Source organism: Gobio gobio, assembly GCF_949357685.1.
Source record: "Gobio gobio genome assembly, chromosome: 10".
NCBI lineage: Eukaryota > Metazoa > Chordata > Actinopteri > Cypriniformes > Gobionidae > Gobio > Gobio gobio.
Genome location: NC_137116.1, coordinates 31,884,698 through 31,912,596, shown reverse-complemented (window position 1 = coordinate 31,912,596; position 27,899 = coordinate 31,884,698). Strand labels below are relative to the sequence as shown.

Sequence of the window (27,899 nt, the reverse complement as noted above, 5' to 3'; positions counted from 1 at the left end):
ACCTCGAGCTGAGGTGAATGCGGGTTTTCTTGTGCTCAGCTATGGCATATTTGACAGCGCTGACCACAGGCTATTGCTCCTACATAACAGTTTTTTTATCATTTCTTTTGTCTTTGGGTCGTTATTATTTCTCACAGATTTCTGCGCGTTCTAAATCAGATACAGATAAAGTAGCACAATAAAGATTACATTTATATGAATGCATTAGTGAGAGAGAGAGCGCGATTTGCGTGTGAATTAAAGCGGTGAGTTTTAGTTACTAAGTAATATATGCTAGAATTTTCAGTTAAAGCTATTTTATTAATAAATCACAGAACGGTGTTGACAACACATTTCTGCGCTACTGAATGATTCTATGCACGCGCAATCTCTGTGATGTACAAGCAATGTGTGTGCGTTACAACACAACACAGCACTGCATTAGTTTAGAAAGGTGAGTAACTTGCGTTCACAATAGGTTGTTTAAAATTTTCATTCTCCCAATCAATTTTGAGCATCCAGATGGTATAATCAAACACGTCTTGTAGAGAGCTATCTATGAATCTTTGTCATTTTAACTTTTGGAAATGGAGCGTACCTGTCAGGCAATGGCTTATCCTGTTGTGCCCTCTATAGGCCAGCGACTAGTCAAGCTTAAAGCATCATAGCAGAGCATTAAAGTCGACTAGTTAATTAGTCAACTAGTCTATGCAACCCTTAGTGGGTGCATCTGTGTGCATGCTGCTGAATGCTCTGTTGTTCTTTTGCAGTTGAAGATGAGGAAAGTACAATAGAAGAGCAGGAGGCTATGGAGGTTGCGGCTGATCAGAAAGCCGAGCTGGTTGAACTAACAAAAGAAGGTAAATTTTACATCTCAGACATTTTGTCATTTCTTTAAACGGTAATACATTTTGATATTAATATTTTGGAAATATATCAGTCTATGTATGAACATAGAGTATTGCATATTTAGTAATGGACTGAAATATATAGCTGCGTTTTGGCTTTTTTTAAGGTAATTGATCATGCCTTCTTGCTTAGTTATATAAATCTATTTATATACTTGGCAATTATTATTTTTTTAATCAATTATTTTTATTTAATGCTTTCAAAAAAAGTTAATTTTGAATGATTTTCAGGAATTTTGTGTGCAACTTATGGGCTAATAATTTATTTTTAATATTTCTGAGTATTTTTGAGTGAATCTTGAGATTAAATTAATTTATTTTAAGTTTTGTGTATATGTGTATGCGTAACATTTTCAGGCTATTATACACCTGCAACCTCGTTCTCTAGTTATCAGCCACTAAAAACTTAAACAACCACTACTATAAACTATGTCTGTGTCTTGTAGCTGTAGTGCCATTGGATGATCTGGTGAAGCAGTACGCTGGTGCTTACGCTGAGGGCTTTGAGTGGCCGCAGCCTTCCAGCCAGAGTGAGGATGAAGACAGAGAGGAAGCTGATGGTTTGTCTACATCTGTTGCTTTAGAATTAAAGCAGTTATTAATAAATTCTCCATAAAAACCCTGAAATAGAAAATAATTCAAATAAATCAGTACTTCTGACAGTGTAGTGATTTGATGTTGCAGTAAGAGTTTTTCTTTATGCTGTTCTCTGTTCAGACATGAATTCCCCATTGGCCAGTCCACATGATGCAGTGTTGATAGACTCTTTGCTGAGTATGGATCAGTACCGTGGGGCTGAGCGGATGGCTTCGGGCCCTGATGGGAAGCCCACAAAGGATATCGCTGAGGTGGCCGCAGCAACGGACCTGATTCTGCCCAAAGGCAGCGCCAGGACCACTCTAACTGTGAGTCACTTACGCTGTTACTAACAGGGACTGTTTTATTCAATTTTGAGCAGTTTTTTAATTCAAAGTGGGCTCGCTGTGTTTGATTGTCTGATGACTTAATTATCCCTTACTTCTCAGAGTCGTTCCTCTCCTCCTGCTCTGTTGCACGGCTCTCTGAGAGAGTACCAGCAGGTCGGGGTGGAGTGGCTGGCAAACCTCTACCGCAAAAACCTCAATGGCATTCTGGCAGATGAAACCGGCCTTGGCAAAACTGTACAGACTGTGGCTTACTTCGCTCACTTGGCCTGCAACCAGGGTACCACCATCAGCCACTTTTACATTTATAAACAATAAAAAAATGTCTTAAGGTGAATTAAGTTACTTTTTGTGAATTTAAAAATAAAATACAACACATTCTGGTGTCATGTGGGTGTTGCAGGTATATGGGGACCGCATTTGGTGGTGGTGAGGACCTGTAAGCTGTTGAACTGGGAAATGGAGTTTAAACGCTGGTGTCCTGGACTGAAGATACTCCTGTACCTCGGCAGCCGAAGGCAGCGCAGAAACAAAAGATTGGTATGAACCTACCACACTTGCTGTAAATCCAGCCAGAGCATTTTTTTTAGCATTAGAAAATTCCCCAACATAGTTTTCAAAGGAGTTGATAGGTCATTTAAATTTTTAATTATTAAGTGGGCACCTTTTTTCCCCCTGTTGTCTGTTCTCACTTTCCCGTTGTTGTCTAATGTGTGCAGAGGTGGTGTGAGCCGAACAGCTTTCACGTGTGTGTGACCTCATACAAGCTTCTGCTGAAAGATCAGTCTCACTTTATGAGGAGGCGATGGAGGCACCTGGTGCTAGACGAGGTGCAGCTCATTAAGAACATGACTGAGAAACACTGGGAAACCATCTTCAACATAAAGAGGTTAGGACACACGGCAAAACACTGGAACACTTTCCATTCGGTATCTATTGGTGTCATGTTTTTGAGATTTTAGCTTTTGAGAAAATATTCACAGTAGATTTTAAGTGCTATTTATTACGGATGCGCAATAAATTAGTGCCAATAGTTAATCTTCACTTAGAGCATTCAGTGTGTTATTGTTAACTATAACTAATGCCATCAAAATAAATTTTCATTAATTGAACTAAAGCTCAAACATAATATAAATAATAAAAACTTAATAAAATAGACTGAAATGAAATGTTTGACACACTAAAATAATATAAATTAATAATATAATATATTATTAATATATTTTTATTAGGGGTGTAACGGTACACAAAACTGACGGTTCGGTACGTACCTCGGTTTTGAAGTCACGGTTCGGTACAGATTCGGTACAGCAGTTTTACAAAATGGCTTTTTATTAATTTGTATTCAACAGTGGTTTAATGGGAAAAAAATTGTCTGTCCTTAAATGAATTCAGTTATAACTAAAAGTTTCTTAAAGATAATGCTGTAAACTATATAGGGAGCCCTTACTTACATATTGCTATTAAAGATTAACAACAGAGCCCAAACTATTAGCCTAAATTAATTTGCTATTTATTTTTAGATATAATAATAAACACTCATAAGCTTCACATAAGGCAGTTTTTGCATTAACTTCTAAATCTAATTATTAAAAAGTTTTCTCCAATTCGTTGTTGAAATATAATCATTTAGTGGCTGTAATTTTCATGACAGGTTTATTTAAGCATACATTAAATAACCAAGACATCACTAACAGGCTATTGAGGCTAAGTAGTATATAATGAATATATATAGGCTAATATAACGAATATATAGGCTAATATAGTGCATGTATTTAGTGAAAGAGTTAATCTCTCTAGTGAACTCACAGCTGTGGACACTGAATGACTTCTGAAGTAAACGTGATTCTACATGACATTGTTTACAAGCTGTTTTATTGTCTTTCCGCGGTTGAAACACAGATGGAGCGATTACACAACATATTATACGTTTCAGTAAGTTGTAATGTATCCTCAACATACCTTAAGATATTAATTTATGTTTATTCTTTAGAAGAGATGATCGCGTTCACTCGCGCGCAGCCACTGCCGCTTGAAGTTGAACTGATTCGCATCTATCAGTCACGTCACATTAAAGAGCATTAAAACGGCATTTATCGTTTGAATTTCGTGATAAAATGGACTGAATACTCAATATGTTCGTGTGGGAACTCGGATTGAAGTGTGTTCCGCGCTTTAAACAAGCCTACTGTTAACTGTTAAAGACTGCATTCATAACCGTTCGGTACACGCGCACACCGTACCGAAAGCCCTGTACCGAAACGGTTCAATACGAATACGTGTACCGTTACACCCCTAATATATATATATATATATATATATATGGGGAAATAATTATAAATGAAAGCAAAATTTAAATGTTAAAAAACTAGGGAAAAAAGCACATCAAAATTAAGCTTAAACTAAAATTAAAATAAAAACAAAAAAATATAAAAAATAAAAGCTAATTACAAATATGAATAATATTATATATAAATCATATTTGTAATTAGCTTTTATTTTTATATTTTTTTATTTTAATTTTAGTTTAAGCTTAATAATTTTGATGTGCTTTTTTCCCTAGTTTTTTATATATATAAAATAAATCATTTAATTTTAGTATTTATTTAGACAAATCTTTTAGAAATAATATAATATCAGTAATAATATCATCTATGTATCAGTTGTCAACCATAACATCAAAAACAAATTGGCTGCTTATCGGCATCTTAATATTGGTGCATCCCTATACTATTTTCTATATAAGTTTAAAAAATGCTTTGTATGATTAAAATATATTGTAAAAGTTAGAACTTTTATATGATTTTTCTTCTTGTCTTTCAGTCAGCAAAGAATCCTTTTAATCAACACACCTCTGCAGAACACTCTAAAAGAATTATGGACAATGATCCACTTCCTCCTGCCTGGAATCACTCACCCATACCTCAACTTCCCCATCAAACCTGGTACTGATCAGAACCAGGACTACTGCCACAAACTGGTCATCAGACTGCACAGGGTGAGTCCTGGTTCGAGTTGTTTCTGGTGACTTTTACCACAGAATGTTGTGCCTTTGGTTAACTACCTTGCTCCAGCGCCACAGTCATAATTTTGTTTCTGCTATAGATGATTCAGCCCTTTATCCTGCGTCGTTCCAAGAGAGATGTAGAGAAGCAAATGCCCAAGAAGTATGAGCACATTCTCAAGTGCCGTCTGTCCAAGAGGCAAAAGAGCATGTACGAGGACATCCTCATCCAGCCCAGGTCAGTACAGGTACACTCAGCCAAACACAATGGCCCTCATTTATCAAAAGTGCGTACACCAAATTTCCAGCGTACACCTGGCGTACACCCAAAACCACGGTGACTTTGAGATTTATCAATATGGACGTTGGCGTACGGCACGCTCAAATCCTACGCCAGCTCAGGAGGTGGTGTACGCACGTTTTGAGTTAGTGCGAAAATGCGCAGAAAAACAATTCCTAACACCACAAAACGCACTGACAAAGATATGCTATATTATGACCCACTGTAAAAAAAACAAAAACAACAACAACAACAACAACAAATAAAGCCCTATTTGCACGGGATAAGTAGGCTAGGCTATTATCTGGGGACCTCGTGTGATTTAGAAATTACTCCCCCACATCTGAATTTTGCGTGGCGCATTCGCACGGGATAAGCTGTGATTTTACTCGAATTTACTGACTTATCTCCTGGATATGATGTTACTTGAAAATGTTTTTTCGTTATATAGCTGTATGAAATTATAAACAGTCGTATCGATATCATTTTGATTGTTTTATAGTAATACAAATAATTTCGTTCAGTTAGAGAACAGACGCAATTAAAAACGTAACTAAGCAATATAGCCTATAATAACACGGCGGAAGATTCAGTTTCAAAGCTAAATGTAAAAGTGCCCATTTAAGCGAGTTGTCATTGTACTGTTCTGTTTTTGTGTTTTTCATTAAGAATAATATTAAACACACCATTCAAGCAATTTACTCCCAATTTGTGCTCATTCTAAAGTGAAAGTGGTAGCCTATAATCCGCGCGGCCGCTCATGAAGTCATAACGGTGCACATATGCAGTCTAGCGCCATTCTTCGTGAAAGATAAAGATAGAAATGCTCACAGGACACGAAAACCTTGCAAAAATTATATACGATCGGCCTAATCCCGGCCAAATAGATGCCGATTCGCACGGGACTAATAATATCACCTCGGTGTTCGGCGAAATATGGTAGGTCATTTGCGGGGGAATTTTTACTTTAGGCCTACATATTACAGACATGGCCGATTCGCACGGGATTAAGATCACAGACATTATCTGCGATTATTAGCCTACAAATCACCAGAGGTCCCCGCATATACTAATAATCCCGTGCGAATAAGTAATTATAAACTTCAGTGTTTATTTTTGTGCAACATGAACTTCAATTTGTGTGACTTTACCAAAGCATTTGATTTGTAGGCATGTATTCGTCCAGTTGCGAGCCTGTGCGCTTTACCTGATGTTGGTTAGGCCCGGCAGCTGCGCACGGACTGGACTGAAAATAATTCAGACTGACAAAATAATAAAAATGACATTCTTCTTCTTTTAAATAATAATAAAATAAATAATAATAATGATAATAATGACATTCTTCTAAATAACAATAAGCGTCATTAATAATACAAATCATAATATTAATCTTACAAATTGTCATGCAATTATATTAATGTGAATGAATGGTACTCCACATCACATCATCATCACTATTGTACACATATTATTTCAAAACACGTGCTGTAAAATAATGAATTGTGATAGGTAATTTCTCATCCAAACAGCTATTTAAACTGGATTTCCACCGTACACCTTTTTGTGGGCACCTTTAATCCCACTCTTTAAACTTCCAAATAAAACAATTTTGTTTTTTTCCACTTCCCTGGTGATGGTCTCGATCTCTACTTCAGAGAAGTTTCGCTTCTTTGCCGTCTTCCGTATGTCCATGGCGTAAAATGAGGGCGTGGGGGAGGCGGAGACTTGAATATATAGGGGCGTGTTAATCTAATGACGATCGTTTTCAGCCGCGGCATTTATCAAGGGCAGGTATTGCGTACGCCTGGATTTCAGAGGTACGCACAGCTTCATAAATCAGGCGGTGAGAGGAGTGTAAGCATAATGTTACGCCAATATATACGCCCGTTTCTACGCAAGATTGATAAATGAGGGCCATTGTAACCAGCTCATCTCCAGTTCATCCATTTTGAATGGTTCTCTATTTTTCTACTGCCCTCTAGTGCACAGGAGGCTCTAAAGACAGGACATTTTGTCAGAGTCCTGGAGGTTCTTATGCAGCTGCAGAAGATCTGCAACCATCCAGATCTGATCCAACCTAGAGACACACACAACTCTTACATATGTCAGCCACTTCAGTACAACACCCCATCATTACTTCTTACCGCACTGCAGCAGGACCAGTGGAAGGTAAGCAAGAGAAGTAAACACATGGACTGTGCAAGATAGAAGATGTTTGTTGACTGATAGGCCATTTTCTTTTCCAGACTGTGGATATGTCACTGTTTGACCTGATCAGTAACGAGGGCAAGTTGACTCGTTATGAGGCAGAGGAGGCTCTGCCAAAACTCAGAATGACCAAACAGCTGATCGAAGAGATCTACAGTGCACGTGACCCACCAGCACGACCCAAACCATGCAAGATCAAACCTATGAGGTGTCCATTCATAAAGACCCATTACTCTCATATCATACTGAATTCTATGATGATTTCACCTATTTCTATGATAGGTTTTTAAATTAGACAAACCTATTAATATCACAGTACATTGCTAATACTGATGTTGGTGCTGTTGATTTCACACTTCCTACAGAATGATGCAATTATAGAACTGGTTATTGTTAAATATAATGTGTATGTGTATATTTCATATGTGCTATTCTTTCATGGTAAATATTAGTCTACGGTATGGTTACTGTTTTTATTGAACATATTATGATTATGTATGAAGGGGACATGGCAATGTAACCAGATCAATTGATGGTGACTGTTGGATGTTTGTAACTTCAGGTTGTTCCTGCCGGTGCAGTATGGGACTAAACCAGAGGGGCGTCTTGTCCCCATGACTAGCAGCACCACTCAAGCCCCTCGTGCCACTGCTGTGACTACTGCCCCCACCACCACTACCAACCCTGTTACTGCTACTCCTAGCACACAGCCCAGGGGCAAATCACCTCTTACCACAACCACTTCCGCCCAGGGTAAGACCCCAACTTCTTGCACAAACGTGTTCCCACACTTAGGGTAGGGACACACCAAACCGACACCACAGAACTAGCGCTGATGAAAGCGGACTGTGTTGTCGCCTCACATCAACGTCGTCTGACCGGAACCGCACTACTCGTTTGAGCTGCGCGGACGTTTCTCAGCTCGGAGCAATAATAGACAGCGCAGCGGGAGCTCACACGGCCCGATCTCGTGACACCGTTAGTACACAGCGCTGGGAGATCCAGTGAGAAAGCGTTTGAATTCACCACAGAATTAATAACATCGCTACTGCGAGATCTAGTGTAAGCGTTCGGCGCAGAATTCTCTGTTATAAACCACAGATATCAGATCAAACAGAGCTGATGTGGAAACCAGGAGAAACATTGAGACAATATGAGTGAAGATCAGGGGTTTCAGTCACAAATCACCAACATTCACCATGATTTACTGTAGTGACACCACATGGATTTAATGTTGTTGTCATTATTCATCTCAGGGTTCGTACAACCTTTTGAGATTGAAATTCAAGCACTTAAGATTTAAATCATAAATCAGATTTTTTTTTAGACCATATCGCCGAGCCCTAAAAGCAGAGATGCTTACCCTTTTGAATATCAATTCTGCAGAAAATGTTGTTTATTCCACTCTGCTCATGTTAATATTAAAGGTCCCGTTTTTCGTGTTTTTTTGAAGCTTTGATTGTGTTTACAGTGTGCAATATAACATGTGTTCATGTTTCATGTGTAAAAAAACACAGTATTTTTCACACAATTTACTTATCTGTATACTGCTGTTTTCACTGTCCTCAAAACGGCCTGAGAATTTCCTCGTTCTATGAAGTCCCTCCTTCAGAAATACGTAACGAGTTCTGATTGTGCCAGCGGGTCCCATGTTGTGATTCGACAGCAGCTTAGCTCACGTTGCCCGGAAAGGTCACGCCTCTTACCATAACGGGGAGATGAACGCGCTCAAACTACAGCCCCTGAAGGCCAAACAAAGGTGATTTGACTCCGGGATGAAAATAACCGCGTCTGAACGACATGGCGACAAACGCAACCGAACCGAACGCAACACTTCCTATTCTCCACGAGGGAGCAACAAGACCACGCCCCCTTTTTCGCGTATTCTTGTGGGTGGAGGTTAGTCGACAAACTGTTCTACTGACGTAATTAAAGCAGGATGTACATGGATGTAGTCCAAACCGGCCGTTCGCTGTAGGCTTTGAAAGGGAACTTCTGTTAAATAAAATATCTTGCTTGGCATTGAACTTTGAGGTTTAGAATTTTACAGGTATTATTTATGCTCTAACAGCAACAGTACACACTAACTAAAGTTTGAAAAATGGGATCACGAAGAACAGGACCTTTAAAACTTTTGTCCAGGAACACGCAAGTTGACGTAAAATTAGAACAGCCTTCTATCTGTATCGTTTTGACTTATTCGCTTGCTGTTATTCTCGTGCACTGACTCGCTCACTGAACAGCCAATCAGAGTTCTCTCTCTCTCACCAACGGCGCCGATTCTACATGTTGAATCGGCCCCAAAAAAATCTGACAGCGTCCGACGGTGAGAAATACACCGGAAAAACGAATTCAGCTAACGCACAAAAACGGCCTAACGTTACCTTACAGCCAACCATCGGCTTGGTGTCTCCCAGGCTTTAGACCCATAACTCACAATCTGCAAGTTTTTGTGAAGTGGTATGATATTTTTGCAGATGCTTTTTTTATGCAGAAAACATGCTCCCGTCAGTTATTTTTGTTCCTATGAAGCTCTATTTACATGTTTTTTTTTATGTGTTATTTGTTGCCATCTCTGATCTCGTTGTTAATTAATTACTTTAACTAATATATATAAGTGATGCTTTCTGAGGGTTCACTGAACTCCCTAGCCCTGTCATTTTCTTTTTCGGTTGAATTATCCTTAACTATAAGTATATATATATATATATATATATATATATATATAATGAAATGGAAATTACAAAACTTTTTTGGCTTCTATATTTGTCAATTGGGAGTTGATTGGATCCTTGTTGTTTGTTAATTCCTGTTATCTCATGCGAGTTGCTCACATCATCATAGAAGAGATGTCATTGTGAGGGGAGGGGAAGTTAATGTTTGTGATTTAAAGATTACAAGGACACAGGAATTTAACAAATAATGCACACGGATTAATCATTTATAATAAACACTGTATCTTTCCATTCATTTTGATTTTCATGATGACTTTTGCACAACTTTCTAGCACTGTTGCTGTGATTTTGGCAAGCACCACTCAACAAAATCTGTATAATATAATAAATAATATAACATTGATTGTATGTTCTAAATAAAAAACATTTTATCCTCCACCCCCATTACACTTGCTTTAATTGGTTTGTTGAGATTAATGCCACCTTTTCCTCCTTAGCCTCCGCAATCAAAAGCTCATCGGGACAACACTTAATAGGAGCCACCCCTAACCCCCCCTCTAACCCTCTGGCTATGGGTGTGACAGGGGTCACCACAATGCCTGCTGTGACCCCTCACGCCTCTGCCTCCCACCCCCTCCAGCCCAGTTTGGTATCCCAGAGGCTGGTGCTCAGCTCCCAGGCCCAGGCACGCTTGCCTAGTAAGTTGGCCTCCCCATCACCGACAGCAGATCGGCCCTCTCCTCTGCACCTGCACTTAAATGTTTCCTTATTATCATGCCCTCAAGCACAGCAGTAAACAACCTAAGTGAAGATCAGAGACTACGGTACGGTACTGCTGAAGTGGGCTAGCATGCATAAGGACCTCCATCTGAGAAACTAATGGTGAAAATTCAAACCGTAGCGTGTCTGCAAACAAATCGATACCGTGTCTGCTGGCATATCTCCAGTCTGATTTGAAGTGTAAAAATCTTTGGCTTCAGCAGATGACCTACTGTGGTTTCTCTCCTCACCCTTCGTAAACAAGCATGAGCCCTCCAGATCTCTCTCCGGACTGCACCCGCTGCCTCCAGTTTTTCACTTCTTTTTTTGCCGTATTTATTCCCTTCCCTTTATTCTGGTTTCCCTTCTGCATTTTAATGACTAATCTCTTTGTTTTTCATACAGTTCAGCTGAAGGATGATCCAGAAGCTTTCTAATATGGTTTTGCCTCCCTATCTTTTCAGTGCAGCTTTTCTTCAGAGCAGTTTATTTCAGTAGCTGATTTTTCCACTGTCAGGCTAGTGTGAGCCAGGGCTAAAAAAAAGTGTCGGGCAGGGCCAATAAGCTCGGACCTTGAGCCGGAAGGCCAAAATAAAGCTGCATTTCTGCTGTTGTGCCAGTAGCCCCGCAGCACTACCCTAAAACCTGCCTTAAAGGGATAGTTCACCCAAAAATGAAAATTAGCCCATAATTTACTCACCCTCAAGTCATCCTAGGTGTATATGACATTCCTCTTTCAGACGAATAAAATCAGAGTTATATTACAAAAGTCCAGGCTAATCCAAGCATTAGAACAATGATTCATAGTTGCTCTGTTTTTGAAGTCCATAAAAAGTGCATCTGTCCGTCAAATAACGTGCTCCACGCGGCACCGGGGTGTTAATAAGGCCTTCTGAAGCGAATCGATGCGTTTGTAAGAAAAATATTCATATTTTTAACTTTATCAAGTAAACTTTCAACCGACCGCATTCCGTGGAAAAGTGTTGAATGTTGAAAGTGAAACTCAAGATGCGTACGTGACGTCATGACGAGCGGACCTGGTCGCGTTAGTCTTTCGATCGGCAGGGTAACTTTCAACAATTTTTCCATAAATTGAACAGGAAAGGCGGTCGGGCGAAAGTTTACTTGATAAAGTTTTAAATATGGATATTTTTCTTACACAAACGCATCGATTCGCTTCAGAAGGCCTTTATTAACACCCCAGAGCCGCGTGGAGCACGTTATTTGATGGGCAGATGCACTTTTTATGGACTTCAAAAACAGAGCAACTATGAATCCAATTCAAATGCTAAGATTAGCCTGGACTTTTGTAATATAACTCAGATTTTATTCGTCTGAAAGAAGAATGTCATATACACCTAGGATGACTTGAGGGTGAGTAAATTATGGGCTAATTTTCATTTTTGGGTGAACTATCCCTTTAACACACCTCCACCATTTCACCAGCTGACTGAAAACTAGCTACATCACAAAATGAGCATGCAGAAGCGAATGTTTGGTCTTTACTTAAAGACTTTAAGACTCCATGCTTTGATATTTGACAAATTATATACAAGAAAAAATGCTTCAGTGACAGTATTTATTTTTTAATTTGTATCAGGAGTGCACATCAATCATTCCGAATCAAACTGGTATTTATCATCTCACATAAAAAAAGAACAGTCACACTTATTCAGTTGTGCCTGTTTCCATTTATTTGTGCTTTACTTTTCCGTTTACTTTTGACCCGACAGTGGAAGCACAGCTATTGTCCTTCTGTGGGTGTAAAGAGTATCAGGCTTGTGGGCGTAGCTCCCCATGTCACATGTAACTATTGTTACATGAAAACAAGCAAAGATTTGCACCCACTTAGATTTGCTCTGCTAAACAGGTCAGAGGGATTTCAGGTTTTTTCTTGCAGGTTTTTATTTTTAAGGTTTTGTTTGTGAAAGTGTCTTTCTTTTAACACACCCTGGCCGCGCATGTCTCTTTCCGTGCTCACCCGAAACTAACTAAAAAAAAAAAATTTCTCAGAGATAAAATTTCAGCCGCTTTGCACTGTAATTTAACAGTAGTCTTTTTTTCTCTACTGAAGGTGGAGATGTAGTGAAAGTTGCTCAGTTGGTTGGACCGGGCCGCATCACCCAGCCAGAGACCCCTGTGACCCTGCAGTTCCAAGGAAACAAGTTCACCTTGTCCCCAAGTCAGCTGCGGCAGCTCACCACTGGCCAGCCCCTGCAGCTCCAAGGTACACTCGGTAATGTCCAGCCCATATTCATCCTCTCTCGGCCTCATTTCATTGCCATGTTCAGTCACATGTGCCAGTTATTTTTATTTGTGTTCAGTGGCTTAATGTGACACCTTGGATATGTATGTTTCTGCATTAGGCAACATCCTGCAGATTGTGTCAGCCCCCGGACAGCCTCTTCTCAGGCCACAGGGACCACCTATGGTGATGCCTACTGTGCCCCAGACTGTGCCTGTCCAGAACTCCTCAGGCACCCCACCCCCTGCCACCTCCACACCACAAGGTGAGGCACTGCTCAATCCTGAAGCTGATTGTTATTCTCATTAGTGATCGACCATCACCTAAATCAGTGGTTCTCAACCTTTTTGGCAACACAGTCCAAGACATCTATAAAGGTTAAGATGTTTCTGCTATTTGTTGTTCCATTACCTGCTTTTAGTTACTTTTCAATGTTTGTTTGTTTTTGTTTATAGAAGCTAGGACTGGTAATATCTTAATTAATTATATAATTTAAAATATAATTTAGAATTTAACATAAAATTATAGTAAAATGATTTCCTGATTCCATTCCCCTCTCTCCTCTCCAGTTCTCTTCATATTGTGCCAAATAAAAATTCCAAATTATTCAAGAGCTCTATGTCCTTGAGGGTTTGCACTATTTTTGCCCAATATGAATTTACGTGATCTTTCTAGTTATTTGTGATTTATGGGATAAGCTTTTATAAAATAATTTTTAATCACTAATAGACGTTTCTCCATTTCTACCTGATTAAATTCAAGTTGAAAACATTATATAGTAAGCTCACTAAACGTTAGTAAGATTTTACCAGAAAAACGTTTTAGAATTTCTTTTAATACCTGATTTAAATATTTTAGAGCTTGACGTAGCTAGGCAAAAATTATATTTGTTACAGAATTATATTTATTGTATTTATCTTTTGTTTCAGTTCTAGAAACATCTTTCTAGACATTAGGAACACTGGTTCTTAAAAAAAAATGCCAGTTGTTGATGGAACACAGTAAAATAATCAATATGATTTGATATTAATCTTTAAGCTTATTTTGTTCATTTGGAATAATTTTAAGACATATTGTGCCCCCTTGATCGTGTGCTGAGGCCCCCTAGTTGTTCCCGGCCCTCTGGTTGAGAACCACTGACCTAAATATGTAATATTCTACTACTGTCTTAGATCATTTAAACTTAAGTGCTCTTTCTGCCTGTTTCCATAAAGCAACCACAGTCACTCCAGCTATCACAGACATGGAAACGAACGCTAAACACTCAGCTAACGCCATAACACAGGTGAGTTTGGAAGACACGTTAAAGGAAATAATAAGGTCCATTAAATAGTTGTGAACACTGAACCCTTTCTTTCTGTCTGTTTAGGAGTCAAGTGAGGAAAGAAACAGGCAGCTAAAAGAGCGTCTGGCTAGTTTATTTCACGCAAACGAACAGCGGTCCTCTCGTTCTGTGCTTTATGGCTCAGACCTGATCAAGACCTGCTCCATTTATGAGGGACGCCCTCCACCGGCCTTCCCCGCTCCCCAGCACTCCCGCTGGTCCTGGGTTGGCAGAGACAGTTGCATCAGGGCCCAGCAGACATGCGTGTCCACAGTGGCTCCACTCCGCTCAGCGATTCTCTCCAACACGGAGCAGGAGGCAGCAGCAGGCATCTTGTTGAAGAGGTCTGGATTTTACGATTATCTCCTTGTCATGGAAGCAGTTTTGTGAGCTTTCTGTGATCTAATTCTGCTTACTGTTATATTTTAGGTTCTCCTGCACACTTCCTGCTGCTGTGGCCCCTCCCCCTCAGCTGTATGCGTCCAATCCTCCACCATTTTACAGTATAGCACAAAAATCTTTCAGGCGACGGCTACAGGAAGTGTCTGCTCCACACAACGCCGAGATCCGTAACTTAGCCTGTCCTCCTGTTACCTGCTTCCCTGATATGCACATGCTGGAGATGGATTCAGGTGTGCACCTCAGCTCTGTTACCTTCAGCATATCATTGTATATACTTCTATCCGTCTTTTAGCTACCATTCTTCCTTTACACTGCTGTTTAAAAAATTGGGGTCAGTAAGATTTTCTTGGTAATTAATACTTTTATTCAGGAAGGACACATTAATTGATTAAAAGTGACCGTAAAGACATTTGTAATGTTGCAAAAGATTTCTGTTTTAATTAAAGTAACTTTGGAAAAACATTTATCACCGTTTCCTCAAAAATATTAATCAAAATATTCAATATTGATGATAAAAAAAAATCTTGAGCACCAAATCAGTATATTAGAATGTTTTCTGAAGGATATTTGCCTAAATAAATGCAGCCTTGGTGAGCATAGCGAGCAAATGTTAGCTATTGGTTATGGCAGATCCAATAGTTTAAAACTTCAACAGAGTACCCGCCTTCAAGTAAGTTAACGCTTGTCAATGGAGAGTGGCCAGACTCTCTGTACAAATGACATGTACAAGAGTCTGGTAGGACCAGGCTAAGCATAACTGACTTCTTTCAAAAACAATCTTACAAACCCTAAACTTTTGAATGGCAGTGTGTTATACTAGTCACCTTTATAATCTATAAATATCAGCATAATGTTCGGCCCACATTTGCTGCTTATTCTACTGATCTTCTGTTAAAAAGTATGAAATAAAACTGGTAAAATGGTATACATTTTGATGTGATATAATGTTCCTGTATCTGTTTGAAGGAAAACTAGAGGCGCTGTCCATTCTGCTGCAGAAACTGAGTGTTGAGAACAGGCGTGTTCTGATCTTCACCCAGATGGCTAGCATGCTAGACATACTGGAGGCCTTCTTAGACTACCATCATCTCACCTATGTACGGCTGGATGAGAGTCTGTCACTGGAGGAGAGACAGGTAATAGACATGGGGCCTCATTTATAAAACTTTGTGTAGGATCTGCGTCAGAAGTGGCGTACGGATGAAATATAGGACGTGCGTACGCACAGAAATATTTGGATTTATAAAACTGTGCGCACGCACATCCTACGCAGTTTTCCCTTAATAAATCACAATCAATTCTAAATGTAGCGCAGCTTTTGCGGCTTCATGTCACGCCCATAGTTGCCCATAAATAGTCAGTGAAACGCCCACAAGTTAATATTCATCGATTGCGAAATCATGGCAAACACAGAGAGGAAATAAAAAAAACTTAACTTCACTCAATGTGAAGTAGAAGTTATCGTTGGCGAGGTGGAAAAGAGGAGAAAAATGTTGTTTTGGAGGGCACAGTGTGGGCATTACTAATGCCACTTGAGTGGCAAAAGATTGCAGACGCCGTAAATGCTGTAGCCTCACAACCTCGGACCATGGCCTAAATAAAAAAGAAATGGTCGGACATCAAAGTTGAGGCAAAAAAGCGTCTAGCGCTCCTTCGACAGAGTGTGTCCTCGTTTGCCAGCAAGTCTTCTTGCTGTCTGAAGATGCGTTCACTACTAATCCTTCCATTTGCCACATCTTCTAAGAGCGCAAGATCAGCCATTGTGCGTCATTACGTATTGTGATGGGGCATTTTATTTCCATCCATTTAATTGCATCTGACAAGCTACAGATGTCAGTTATAATCTACGTGGAAATGGAAAATAGTTCAGTGCAAATGTAATGTCTTGAAGCTTTCTGAATGGTTGAGACATGTCATATGTTATTTTATCAAAAATAAAACTAAAGGCATATGCATGAATACCATGATTCCGTATAGCCGATGAAGAAATTTTACTATGAAAACAACTTTCCCCAGTGGACAATCCATCCGTCCGTCCGTCTGTCTATCTAATTGCATCTATATCTGCTCCGCCAGACGGACACATTGACGAGAATATCAGTTTTGTACATTATTTCGTTCTGTTTACCATATGATTTATGAGGATGAATTGCATAACATGCCAATATTATTGTTGAACATATGTCACTTTTCTTTTTGCAAATATGTGTTAATTTGCATTTCTGTTGTAATTTTCGTTTGATTTTGTTTGTTTTACACTGCAGATCGCTCAAACGGGCGTCTTCATGTTATGAGAGGCAGTATTGACATTTCTTTTACACAACGGTCTACAGTTTCACACACTTTCACGTGTTTCTTCCATCTGCCGACGGTGTCGCCATTTCTCATTTCACCCGTTTTTGTGCGTACGCCTGGGTCAGAGCTTGCGTGAAGGACCGCACATTTTCCCGTCAAGTTTGCTTTTTATAAATGCCAATTATTGCGTAGAGAGCGGCGTACTCCTTCTTTTGTGCGTATGCAACGTTTATAAATGAGGCCCCTGGAGTAATATATTCTCTGTTGCTCTCTGGTCCCACTGAGGCTATGTGGGTTTCTGGGCTATAATTAAAAGATCTTATCATTGAGTGCTCTTCCTAGCCTTTTTGATTTAGTTCCACACAGAGCCTCAAAAGATGCTTGCATATCAATTAAACACTATCAACACCACTACTATATGATCTTGATCATCTTGTATTGAAAACGCAATGCTTAACTCATCTTGTTGCTCATGTCCCGTTTGCTTTCAGGTGCAGGTCAAGAGGTTTAATCGCAACCGACAGATCTTCTGCACCATCCTGACCAATCGCTGCTGCTCGACCATGGGCCACGTGTTTGACGCAGATACAATTGTGTTTTACGACACGGACCTAAATCCCAGCATGGACATGCGCACGCAGGAGTGGTGTGACAAGATCGGCCGTTCCAAAGACATCCACATCTACAGGTCAGACTGATGGACAAATTAAATTTAAGCTATTTGTCAGGTTTATATTTGTGAGCTTTTATACTGACACTGCACTCTGTCAGGTTGGAGAGCGGGAACTCCATTGAGGAGAAGCTCTTGAAAAATGGCACTAAAGACCTTATTAGAGAGGTAGCTGCACAGGGCATGGACTACACTCTGGCCTTTTTAACACAGGTAAACACGCTCTTGCACTTTTACGGTCATGCGATTACTGTTATCTTTTAGATTGAGGGACTGTTTCAAAACCTAGTCAGTTATGAGATTACATTTCAGTCATGATGTGACCTATATAGGAAGTGGACAACGAGGCAGCTCACTAGGTTTGGGAACAGAGCCTGACGCTTACAAGCCACATAATGCTCTCATTATAAATATGTGCTGGCCTTTCACAGCGCACCATTCAGGATCTGTTTGAGGTGGAGGCTGGCTCTGGAGAGAAAGTGGAAGAGTTTGTGGTCCTCCACCAGGAGCCCTCCCCGTCTGAATCCATCCCCCCTCACGTGGCCAGACCCTACATCCAGGCCCTGAATACCATCCGACTGGAGACCCAATATGAAGATGAGGAGGAGAAGACGGAGGTAAACAGAGATGTCAAAAGTGATAAAGAGGAAGTGGGAGGACAAAAAGGGATGGATGTGGAGGAAGGGATGAGAGAGGAGACGTCACAGTTAGAAGAGCTGGCGGCAGTGATGGAGCAGGTGAGCTTATAGGAAATTAGTGTTACTTGAGCATTTTGTTGATCTTTTGAATGTTTTTATGTCTTTCAAACATAAACATTGGGTTTTGTGTTATTGAACATTGTTGCAAATTCAGTTTATTTATATTTGTTTGAATATAAATTCAAAAGTATTTATTTGAAATGGAAATCTGTCTTCACTGTCACTTTTGATCAATTTAATGCATCCTTGCTGAAAGAAGTAGTAATTAAAAGAAAATCTTACTGACCCCAAACTTTTGAACAGTATATTTCTGACACATTAAAAAAATACATTGCGAAACATGTTATGTGATGTATTAATTGAAGTTTGTGGTGTGTTGTCTAGCTGACACCTATTGAGAGATACGCACTACACTATCTGGAGTATCTGCACATCAGCGAGGATGAACAGGTTATAAGGGTATGTATCAGATTTAAGATATGTGTAGATAACTTGATGTGTAGATAAAATGTGTTATGCCCACCCTGTAAATACTTCAATACAGATTGTTTAATTGTCAATTGTTTGTGTGAGTTGCAGGAGCGCATAGAGACTGCTAAGAAAGGCTGGGAGCTGCAGCAGCAACAGAAAGTGAAGGTGGAGAAAGAGGAACAAATGATCCTAGAAGATGAGGAGGATCTGTTCACCTACACCAGAGAGGACGCGTACAACATGGTACAAATATATTCTAATGTGATTTTCTGTAGGAAGTTATGTCATGTAGTGTAGATTTGATACCCTTTCCCTATCCTCTTTACAGGAGTATGTGTTCGACAATGAAGATGGACAGACGGAAATAATGCCGGTAAGTTGAAGACTGCGCACTCTTTAAGTGAATAAAAGGAGGAGGGAGTGTTTTTGGTGAAATTCACAAAAACAAATTTTACGCCAAAATTATATATATATATATATATATATATATATATATATATATATATATATATATATATATATATATATATATATATATATATATATATATATATATATATATATATATATATATATATATATATATATATATATATATATATATATATATATATATTTATTAGTACAGGTCTCGACATTAAGGCTTGTGCTTATAATTGTAACTCTAATCAGAATCAGATTTTTGCAATATTGTAAAAAGATAAATGTGCTAAATATTATTGTTAAAAATATTGTTGCCATTCCAAAAGAAACTATAATAGTGTGTGTTTTTTTAGGTAAATATATTTCACTTGTGTGCGATTCACCCCAATATTTAATCAGAAAGCATGAAAATTGTTTCTAACTCTTATCGTTGCTCTGTTCTTTAGCTGTGGACTCCTCCAACTCCTCCGCAGGATGATAACGATATCTACATTGACTCTGTAATCTGCCTCATGTATGACACTGCGCCCATGCCCGAGTCCAAACTGCCCCCAGTCTACGTCCGCAAAGAGCGCAAGAGACACATGGACCCATCAGGTTTGACTGCTCAAGAAACTCTGCCGACGTCTGAACTTACTGTGCTCAAACGGATGCTAAATTCTATCTCTTTCTCTCTCTTCCCCCTCTTGTCAGCTCTGGGACGTAAGAAAAAGAAGGGCCATGGAGAATCAGTGATTCCTCCGCGATCTCTCTTTGATAAGGCCAGTCTGCTCAAGGTAAGGCGGGAAGGAAAAGATCAGAAAAAGAACTTCTCTCTGAAGCAACAGGCTCCCTTCGCCAAGCCGCTGCCCTCACTGCTCAAACCAGCCATGGAGGCCGGACAGGACAACCCTGAGTGGCTCATCAGTGAGGACTGGGCCCTGCTACAGGTACCAGATCCATCACGTTATCACATTATCACTGCATATGTATTATCACCACACAGTTGCATGTTGGATGGATAGGGTTAGGTTGTAATTCTGTCATTCCACCTATGTTCACAGGCTGTAAAGCAGTTACTGGAACTTCCTCTGAACCTGACCATCGTGTCTCCAGCTCACACTCCTAACTGGGACCTAGTGAGCGATGTGGTCAACTCCTGCAGCAGGATTTACCGCTCGCCAAAGCAATGCCGGAACCGCTACGAGAACGTCATCATTCCAAGAGAGGAGGGCAAGGTGAGCGATTGTACCAGGATCACCTGATTGTAGGTTCTCTTATTTATTTTCTTTAACATTTTCCTTGTGACATATTCGTCCTACAGCTAATATATGAAGCTAACCCTAAGAAGAACAAAACCAAGAGCATTTATAAGGTATGTAAAAAAATATATATTTAAAATATTATTGGCTGGTATTGGTTTGGTAACGCTTCTTTTCTTGTACAGTCCAAGAACAGTCGTCCTCTGCGCACGTGTCAGATCTACACACAGGACGACAACGCCACACAGATTCAGTTGTACAACAGCCGTTTTGAGCTAATGAAAATCATCGCTAGCAAGAGGAGCCCACCCATAAAACCACTGTATGTGCAGGCAGTGTCCAACACACAAACAGCATTAAAAGCAACTTGATTGATGCATTTGGATTATGTCAGGATAAGAAAATCCTTTTTAATTGTAATATTTGATATACAAAAATAGAATTTGCTTCATACTTTTGGTTGTTTTTGTTTCTAGACTGGGCATGAATCCATTCCAGAAGAACCCCAAGCATGCCTCTGTGCTCGCTGAGAGGTATTGACATGTTACTGTGCTTGTACAAAATACATCCTGAAGTTATCAACTTCTAATATTGGCCTTTTTGGACTGATCATTTATTAAATAACCTTTTTTTATTTATTAAAAACTCAGTATTGGCAGATCTTATATACTCTTACACTGTCAATATATTCTACTTATTTAGTCACATTTGATATTAATTTGTGTTTAAATAGCATCTCATTTTTTCTTTCTTTCTGTGTACAGCGGGATAAGTTACGACAAGCCTCTGCCTCCTATCCAGGTTGCCTCTCAGAGAGCTGAGAGAATCGCAAAAGAGAAAAAGGTGAGATTTAGTTCAAGAACTACTTAAAAACATTCGTAAATCTTACCGACCCCATTTTTCTTAACTGCTGCTGGTTTTAAACCCTCCTCTCTTTTCCTCCGTAGGCACTAGCCGAACAGCAGAGGGCTCAGCAGTTAGCCCAGCAACAACAGCAGCAGACTACAGGAGCCGCCCAGCCTCAGGGAGCTGCCACCCAGCCTCAAGCCCAGCCACAAGCCACTGCAGCAGGGGCACAGGCCGCCGGAGTGCCTCAGCCCAACCAGCCCGGAGCTGCAGCAGTCCCTAACACCGCTGTACTGGTAAGACTCCTATAACACTGCATGTTAAATGTCACACTGGATGTTGCATACACCTGAATTTAGCTGTAGATTAACATTACACAGTGAATGTTAATACCAGGTCTTAGCCCTTTCTATATTACACCTAAGTTATTCATATATACACTACCATTCATATGTTTGGGGCCAGTAGAATCTTTTTTTATGTTTTTGAAAGTCTAATGCTCACTAAAGGCTTCAGTAGTCATTCTGATTCTGAAGACATTTCTTATTATTATCAAACAGCTCAATATGCTGCTCAATATATTTGTAAAGACAGTGATACATTGTATTCAGGATTCTTTGATTAATAGAAAGAAATCATTCATATAATATAGAAATCTTTTGTAATATTATAAATGTCTTTACTGTCAATTTTGATCACTTTAATGCAACCTTAAGCAATCAATTAACATTGATTCTTGTTTTGGTTTTGTTGATTCTCAAGACTGGAGCTATCAAGACCGCTGCAGTGGGCACAAGCATCCAGCCAGGTATTATTACATTACACAACTTTTAACTTGTTGCTACAGTTGTGAGTGCTGTTGACATGAGTGCTCATTCATGTATATTTCTGTTTAAACTTCAGCCACGGCTACAGTGAGTGGGAATGTGATTGTAAACACTGTGGCTGGAGTTCCTCCCGGTCAGTTCCAGGCGAACAAACGTCTGGCATCTCCAGTCATACCTGGAGCCCTGCCTGTGAGTCCTGACCACCCTCATACAGCACACATTTGGTTTATTATTAATCTCAATTGATTATTTTGTTGTGTAGGTTTTTCTAATTTGTGCCACTTTGCCCTGTTTATTTGTTAAATATTTGTTTACTCCCGCAGACGGCAGGAACGGCCGCAGCTCAGGTGGTTCACACTCAGCAGAGAGCAGTGCCTGCAGCAGCTGCCCCATCAGAGGTTGTTGCCATAGCGACGGGTCAGAGCGTGAGAGCCGTTACCCCAGTGACCGCATCCGCTGTGGTGTCCACTAATCTGACTCCGGGTCAGTCCCAAACACGCACGCTGGTGGCTCCAGGTAGACCAAATGCCATCCTTAGAGAAGCCATGCGTGTTTTGGGTTCTCTGGTGGCGAATCGATTCAGAGAGTCACACTTTTGCATTGTTTGTTTTTAATATAACCATAATTAGCTGGACTGTCTACCGTCATTTTGTTTTTACACCATTTGTTTTACTTTTCTAGCTCCAGGTATGCAGTTGTCTCAGGGTAAGCAACTCACACAAGCTCAATTCCAGCTCCTCCGACAGCAACAGTTACAACAGCAGCAGCAGCAACCACAGGCTACATCTCCACAGATCAAAGCAGTGGGAAAGCCACAGCAGGTATACATACTCTTAGTATGGAAGGTGCCATAACTCGCTTGCTTTTGAGTTTTTTTTACTATGGGAAAGGAAGTCTAGATGCAATTACAGAGTTGCTCGTTATCACTAATCCCTTCCTGCATGTTGTTTGTCAAGAATCAACTTGAATCGTGTTTTCAATTGTCCTTGATCATAATTACTGTTAACAGGTGCCTTCAACCGATATATTGGCCAATATTTAGCATTTTAGCATTAACTGGTCTGTATTTGAGAAAATATAATTCCCAGTGCACTCAGATTTACCAGATTACTGATTTCACCATTGGTTGTAGTGTTTACTTCCTTTTTAGTCATGATTTTAACAATGCATTCTCTCCAGGAGTTGCTGAAGAAGCAGAAGCTGCAGATGTCCCAGCAACAGGTTGTGGCGGCGGTAGCTGCAGCTCAAGGTCAGCAGGCTGCATCTACTCAGCAACCGCAGCAGGTTCACGCCACACCCACGGCTACGGCCAACCCTCAGATAGCTGCAATCGCTGCACCCAGAGCGGGAGCTGTACTCACTGGAACCACTGTTACCAACTTACAGGTGGCCAGACTGGTAAGTACACACACACACACACACACACACACACATACACAAGCTAACCCTTTCACATAAACTTGAGTGCACAATCATTTTATATATATAATATATATATATATAAATAATGTCTTTTCTTTCAGACACGTGCCCCAGGAACAAACCCGGGTCAAACCGCCCAGGTGACTCTGACCAAACCACCTCCTGTAGTCTCAGTTCCTGCTGTGGTCTCCTCTGCCGGAGTCACGACCCTTCCTGTCACTGTGGCCGGCATTAGCGTCGCCATCGGACAGGCTCAGAAAACAGGTACAGGCTTGCTCTGAAACAAGTGGAGAATGACATTATTAACTAAAGGTTACACTTACAAGTCAGTTAGACTTGTTGCGGTAGCGCTGTTTTTATTGTTAACTAAAACTATTTCAAGTTTTTTGTAATTGAAATAAAGCTAACACACAATTAAAATATAAATACTAGATAGGTAAATTTGAAAAAAAATAAATAATAGGTGTTCCACCTGGTCGCACCTGTTTTTACTGATCGGATAGCTATCTAATTTGTTAAAACTGTTCTATTTACACTTGGCCGCTTAACTGTGTCTCTGCAAAACGAATATCAATCCGATCTTCAATTCCCGCGCTATATGTAAATTTAAGAATTCATGTCAATGAAAGCAACAGAGCTGCATTTTATTTATCATCAGCTAATCTCAAGATCAAAGACCGCAATAGGAGAGAGAGCAGCATCAGCACTGGTAAGATAATTTAGTCTTACTACTTTAAATGAAGATTGTTTAGCGTCTATGGCGCCTTTCAGTTTCATTTGCGGCAGTTTGCGCGTCGGCTTGCTCAGGAGATACTCGGATACCTGGTCATACGCCATACTCATCTGCGGCGATGCGTGTTGCAGTTGCGCTGTAGTATCTGGCTATAATATTTGTTATTATACTTATACTTACACGTTAACATTTCGGGAGTAAAATTTACATATGTGGCCTCAACAACCAGATGCATTTACACTTGCCCAGTTTTATCTGAAATGCGTCTCAGACAACCTCTTGGTCTGAGTGGTCATTTACATCCGTCTCAATAACTTTTGGAAGGACATTTACTCCTGGTCTTTTCACGATTGGATATTTATCCAATCAGAGTGTACCAGGTGTAAACAGGCCCTTAGAAAATTAGAAATGTTGCCTTGCCAACTAACTGAAATAAGTGTAAGTACTAAAATGACTAAAAGTCAAATAAATATAAATTAAAGCTAAATATTTCATTATTTAAAAAATGACAATAGATGAAACAAAATGACTAAAATGTAAAAGTTAAAATGAAAAAAAGTTAATATGAAAATATAAGAAAAACTCATTCAAAATAATAAATGCTAAAGACATGGCTAAAAACACTTATTTTATACCGAATGTTCCATATATTTGGTCTCAAAAGTGAACCAGAGTTATTTGGTACATTAGATGCAAACCGCATTGCATGTGCAGCAAACATCTGATGATCTGATTTTATTTGAAGCCAAAATTATTGTGAACCACCCTAAAACTAATCATTAATCGCCTGGAGTCTTACTGAAACTATAGTGAGCGGCACACGACCGTTTATTTGCACCTTTTATGACCATGCAAGCTTGACTCTAGCAGTGGAAATGCATGCTTTTCTTTTCTCTCCTGTCAATAACAACCTTTTAGGGGCTCTTGTAGACTAACACGTGTTTGTGCAGGTGGTCAGGTGGTGACCCACCCGTTCCAGGTGCAGCAAGTTCAGCAGCTGTTGCACAGACAAAAGCAGCAGGCCGCTGCACAAGCTGCCGTCCAGAAGACAGCACAGCCACAGCAAACACAGGCTGCAGTGCAGCAAAAGGTACCAATCAGCCAATGTGATTTATTTTTTAATTAGGCTTTGTCTATATAAATGTTCCTTCAACCCCCCTCCCTCTTTATTTCTCTGTTTAGCTTGGCGCTCAGCAGGCTGCTCAAACCACAGCCCAACAGCAGCAGAAAGTGACGTACGCCACCACTCAACTGCAGCCCGGCATTAAGACCCAGTTCTTCACCACCTCAATAGCACAGCAGAAACCTTCTACAGCACAGCAGATACAGGTAAGAAGTTACGCTTTTACAGCGACCACCTATCCAGCACCTGCACAAGAGCAAAGCCTGACATGTGCGATCAGAATGTAAATGTTAGTCCCCGTTTACACCTAGTATTAAGATGCATTTTGGTCGATCGCAAGTAGACGAGGGAGACAAATTCCCGTTTACACCTGGTGTTTTAATCCGTCTCTTTTGTCCACTTTAAACCACTTCTGTCCTGATTTCTTAGAGGGGGCGGTCTATGGGCAGGTAAATGCATGGGCTTTTTTCAATCTAATGGACAAACTAAGCTTGCGCAATTTACATACGTACTAGGGGTGTAACGATATTCAAACCGAACCGAGAAACCGCGATACACCACCCACGGTTCGAACCGCGATACTCTCATGTCGAACCGAATGCGCCCAGCCCAGCTCTCTGTCACCTTACACCACAAATTATTTGTTTTCATCCTTAACATTACATTAAATAGTAATTAGTCACTTTTAACAACTAAGAAGAGCTGTATTTTTACTAAATATTATTTGATATACTAAGTATACACCAACTTTTGTCTTCCAAGTGCATGTCACATCACTTGGGTGATTGCTCAAGTTGCATGGTGGAAGGACAAAGAGAGCCAGTTTCCCCAAAATGCTACCTTGAGTCCCAGCAACATCGTCATTTTCGTAGCTTGTTACAAAATAAAAAAATCTCTCTCACCTCAGAAAACCGCTTTCCTGTCCTGTAAGCCGTTATACTGCACTCAGAACACACACTCTTGCGCGCGCGCCCTATCATGCCGTATATTATAAGCGCAAGAGAAACTACGAGCATGCAACTTTACGATGTCAATTTGTAAGTCATGAAATAAAAGTAAAGTACCAATACATCACATAACTGGTTCAACATGTGTGTGCTGGGAAGGATTTGCATGCAGTTATGATGTGAATTTTATTTATCAGAGCAGTTTACTTTTTTTATTTTTAAATGTGTGGTGTCTACTTTCGAGTATTAACAAAAACTGCTATTTAATATATTTAACTAGTAGGCCTATTTATTAATCAGTATTAGTCATATTCATACAATTAATGTGTTAGTTAAGTAGGCTACAGTGGGATATTACTTGCCATAAATTTTTATGAAATAAATGTGCTTTTTTTTAAAACATTATGGTAAATGGTAAAATGAGTAGATTATTTCTGACTACAGTGCAGACATTTATTTAATTTGAGTTTACTCAGGTATGCTAACTGTTCTAAAGAAAACGTGAAGCCAATGTATAAAGTTAAATTATTTATGTCGTTATTATTAAGTTAAAAGTGAATCTAGTGTTATTATTGCTGGTGCCCGCCATGAACCATGACTCCACAGCAAACAGAGCCAAACCGAACCGTGGCTCCAAAACCGCGACATGAACCAAACTGTGGCATAGGTGTATCGTTACACCCCTAATAGAACACGGAGAATAGCAGCTTTAGTTTCTGCTCGGAAAGCCGCAAGTCCACGCTGAACGCTGTGAGTGCATGTTAGAAATCAGAAATGGTGAGAGAACATTGTGCTTGGTACGTTTTTCATCGTCAGACCAAACTTGGGTCTTCAGCAGACAAAGTTTAAATGGCTAGCGCGCTTCTCATAATGTTTTATGCATTAGGTCAGTAGATGGAGAGTAGGCGGTCTTTTGTGGCTGTTCGAATGCAGTCTACCACATGAGAGTTTACACTATGAAAGTAATCCGGTCGAATGCTTTTTCTACTACCTCTGGAAGTGGCTGAAAGTGGACAAGCTTAAAACACTTTAGACCCCATTTACACCTGTATTCAGCGTCATCCACTTGATCTGATCGACCAAAATGCATCTTAATACCAGGTGTATACAGTGTGATGTAGTGCTTTGTGAATGTGGTATTAGTGCCCAGCTCAGCTTTGTAGTGATTTTCCCTTCTGCTTGTAGGTCGCTAAGCTTCCTCAAATAGTTCAGCAGCAGATAGTATCATCACCACAACAGGTAAGTGTTTCAGTGTTTGGTGCACTTTCTGTTTGATGGAGCGAAAATTAATTTGAAGTGGTTTTTGAAGTCAAAAGTGACCTTGTCTTTTACATGGCATTTGTTCCTGATTTCATTCTGAACCGTTTCTCTGCATGTTATTCCATACAAAAAAATGCTTGTCTTTGTATTACTCGTTAATAAAACTTGTTCCACCTCTGAAATTACTTTCCTTTTTCCCTGATTAATACTGTTTTTGTCTAGTATACACTTAATAT

At 39.9% G+C, this 27,899-nt stretch overlaps 1 protein-coding gene across 7 annotated transcripts in view; it reads left to right on the top strand.

Moving 5' to 3' along the window:
- Nucleotides 1–27,899, top strand: part of ep400 (E1A binding protein p400) — a 42,800-nt gene that overhangs the window by 13,082 nt on the left and 1,819 nt on the right. Inside the window, exons 12-53 of one of the 7 annotated variants that reach the window (XM_079826513.1) lie at nt 750–839; nt 1,334–1,447; nt 1,605–1,792; nt 1,913–2,090; nt 2,214–2,350; nt 2,530–2,699; nt 4,634–4,808; nt 4,916–5,052; nt 7,077–7,263; nt 7,341–7,510; nt 7,865–8,055; nt 10,475–10,675; nt 12,811–12,963; nt 13,103–13,246; nt 14,196–14,266; nt 14,351–14,649; nt 14,735–14,937; nt 15,674–15,843; nt 17,494–17,690; nt 17,774–17,885; nt 18,104–18,409; nt 18,755–18,829; nt 18,950–19,084; nt 19,170–19,214; nt 19,711–19,861; nt 19,958–20,193; nt 20,308–20,481; nt 20,568–20,618; nt 20,691–20,827; nt 20,982–21,038; nt 21,270–21,348; nt 21,453–21,647; nt 22,114–22,159; nt 22,255–22,367; nt 22,502–22,694; nt 22,860–22,999; nt 23,358–23,576; nt 23,702–23,864; nt 24,259–24,309; nt 25,284–25,423; nt 25,516–25,662; nt 27,589–27,642. In XM_079826513.1, the coding sequence (XP_079682639.1) occupies nt 750–839; nt 1,334–1,447; nt 1,605–1,792; nt 1,913–2,090; nt 2,214–2,350; nt 2,530–2,699; nt 4,634–4,808; nt 4,916–5,052; nt 7,077–7,263; nt 7,341–7,510; nt 7,865–8,055; nt 10,475–10,675; nt 12,811–12,963; nt 13,103–13,246; nt 14,196–14,266; nt 14,351–14,649; nt 14,735–14,937; nt 15,674–15,843; nt 17,494–17,690; nt 17,774–17,885; nt 18,104–18,409; nt 18,755–18,829; nt 18,950–19,084; nt 19,170–19,214; nt 19,711–19,861; nt 19,958–20,193; nt 20,308–20,481; nt 20,568–20,618; nt 20,691–20,827; nt 20,982–21,038; nt 21,270–21,348; nt 21,453–21,647; nt 22,114–22,159; nt 22,255–22,367; nt 22,502–22,694; nt 22,860–22,999; nt 23,358–23,576; nt 23,702–23,864; nt 24,259–24,309; nt 25,284–25,423; nt 25,516–25,662; nt 27,589–27,642 (6,194 nt within the window). Of the gene's footprint in view, nt 1–749; nt 840–1,333; nt 1,448–1,604; nt 1,793–1,912; nt 2,091–2,213; nt 2,351–2,529; nt 2,700–4,633; nt 4,809–4,915; nt 5,053–7,076; nt 7,264–7,340; nt 7,511–7,864; nt 8,056–10,474; nt 10,676–12,810; nt 12,973–13,102; nt 13,247–14,195; nt 14,267–14,350; nt 14,650–14,734; nt 14,938–15,673; nt 15,844–17,493; nt 17,691–17,773; nt 17,886–18,103; nt 18,410–18,754; nt 18,830–18,949; nt 19,085–19,169; nt 19,215–19,710; nt 19,862–19,957; nt 20,194–20,307; nt 20,482–20,567; nt 20,619–20,690; nt 20,828–20,981; nt 21,039–21,269; nt 21,349–21,452; nt 21,648–22,113; nt 22,160–22,254; nt 22,368–22,501; nt 22,695–22,859; nt 23,000–23,357; nt 23,577–23,701; nt 23,865–24,258; nt 24,310–25,283; nt 25,424–25,515; nt 25,663–27,588; nt 27,643–27,899 lie in introns of all 7 variants that reach the window. The other 6 variants (XM_079826512.1, XM_079826514.1, XM_079826517.1 and 3 more) reach the window with 6 other exon arrangements.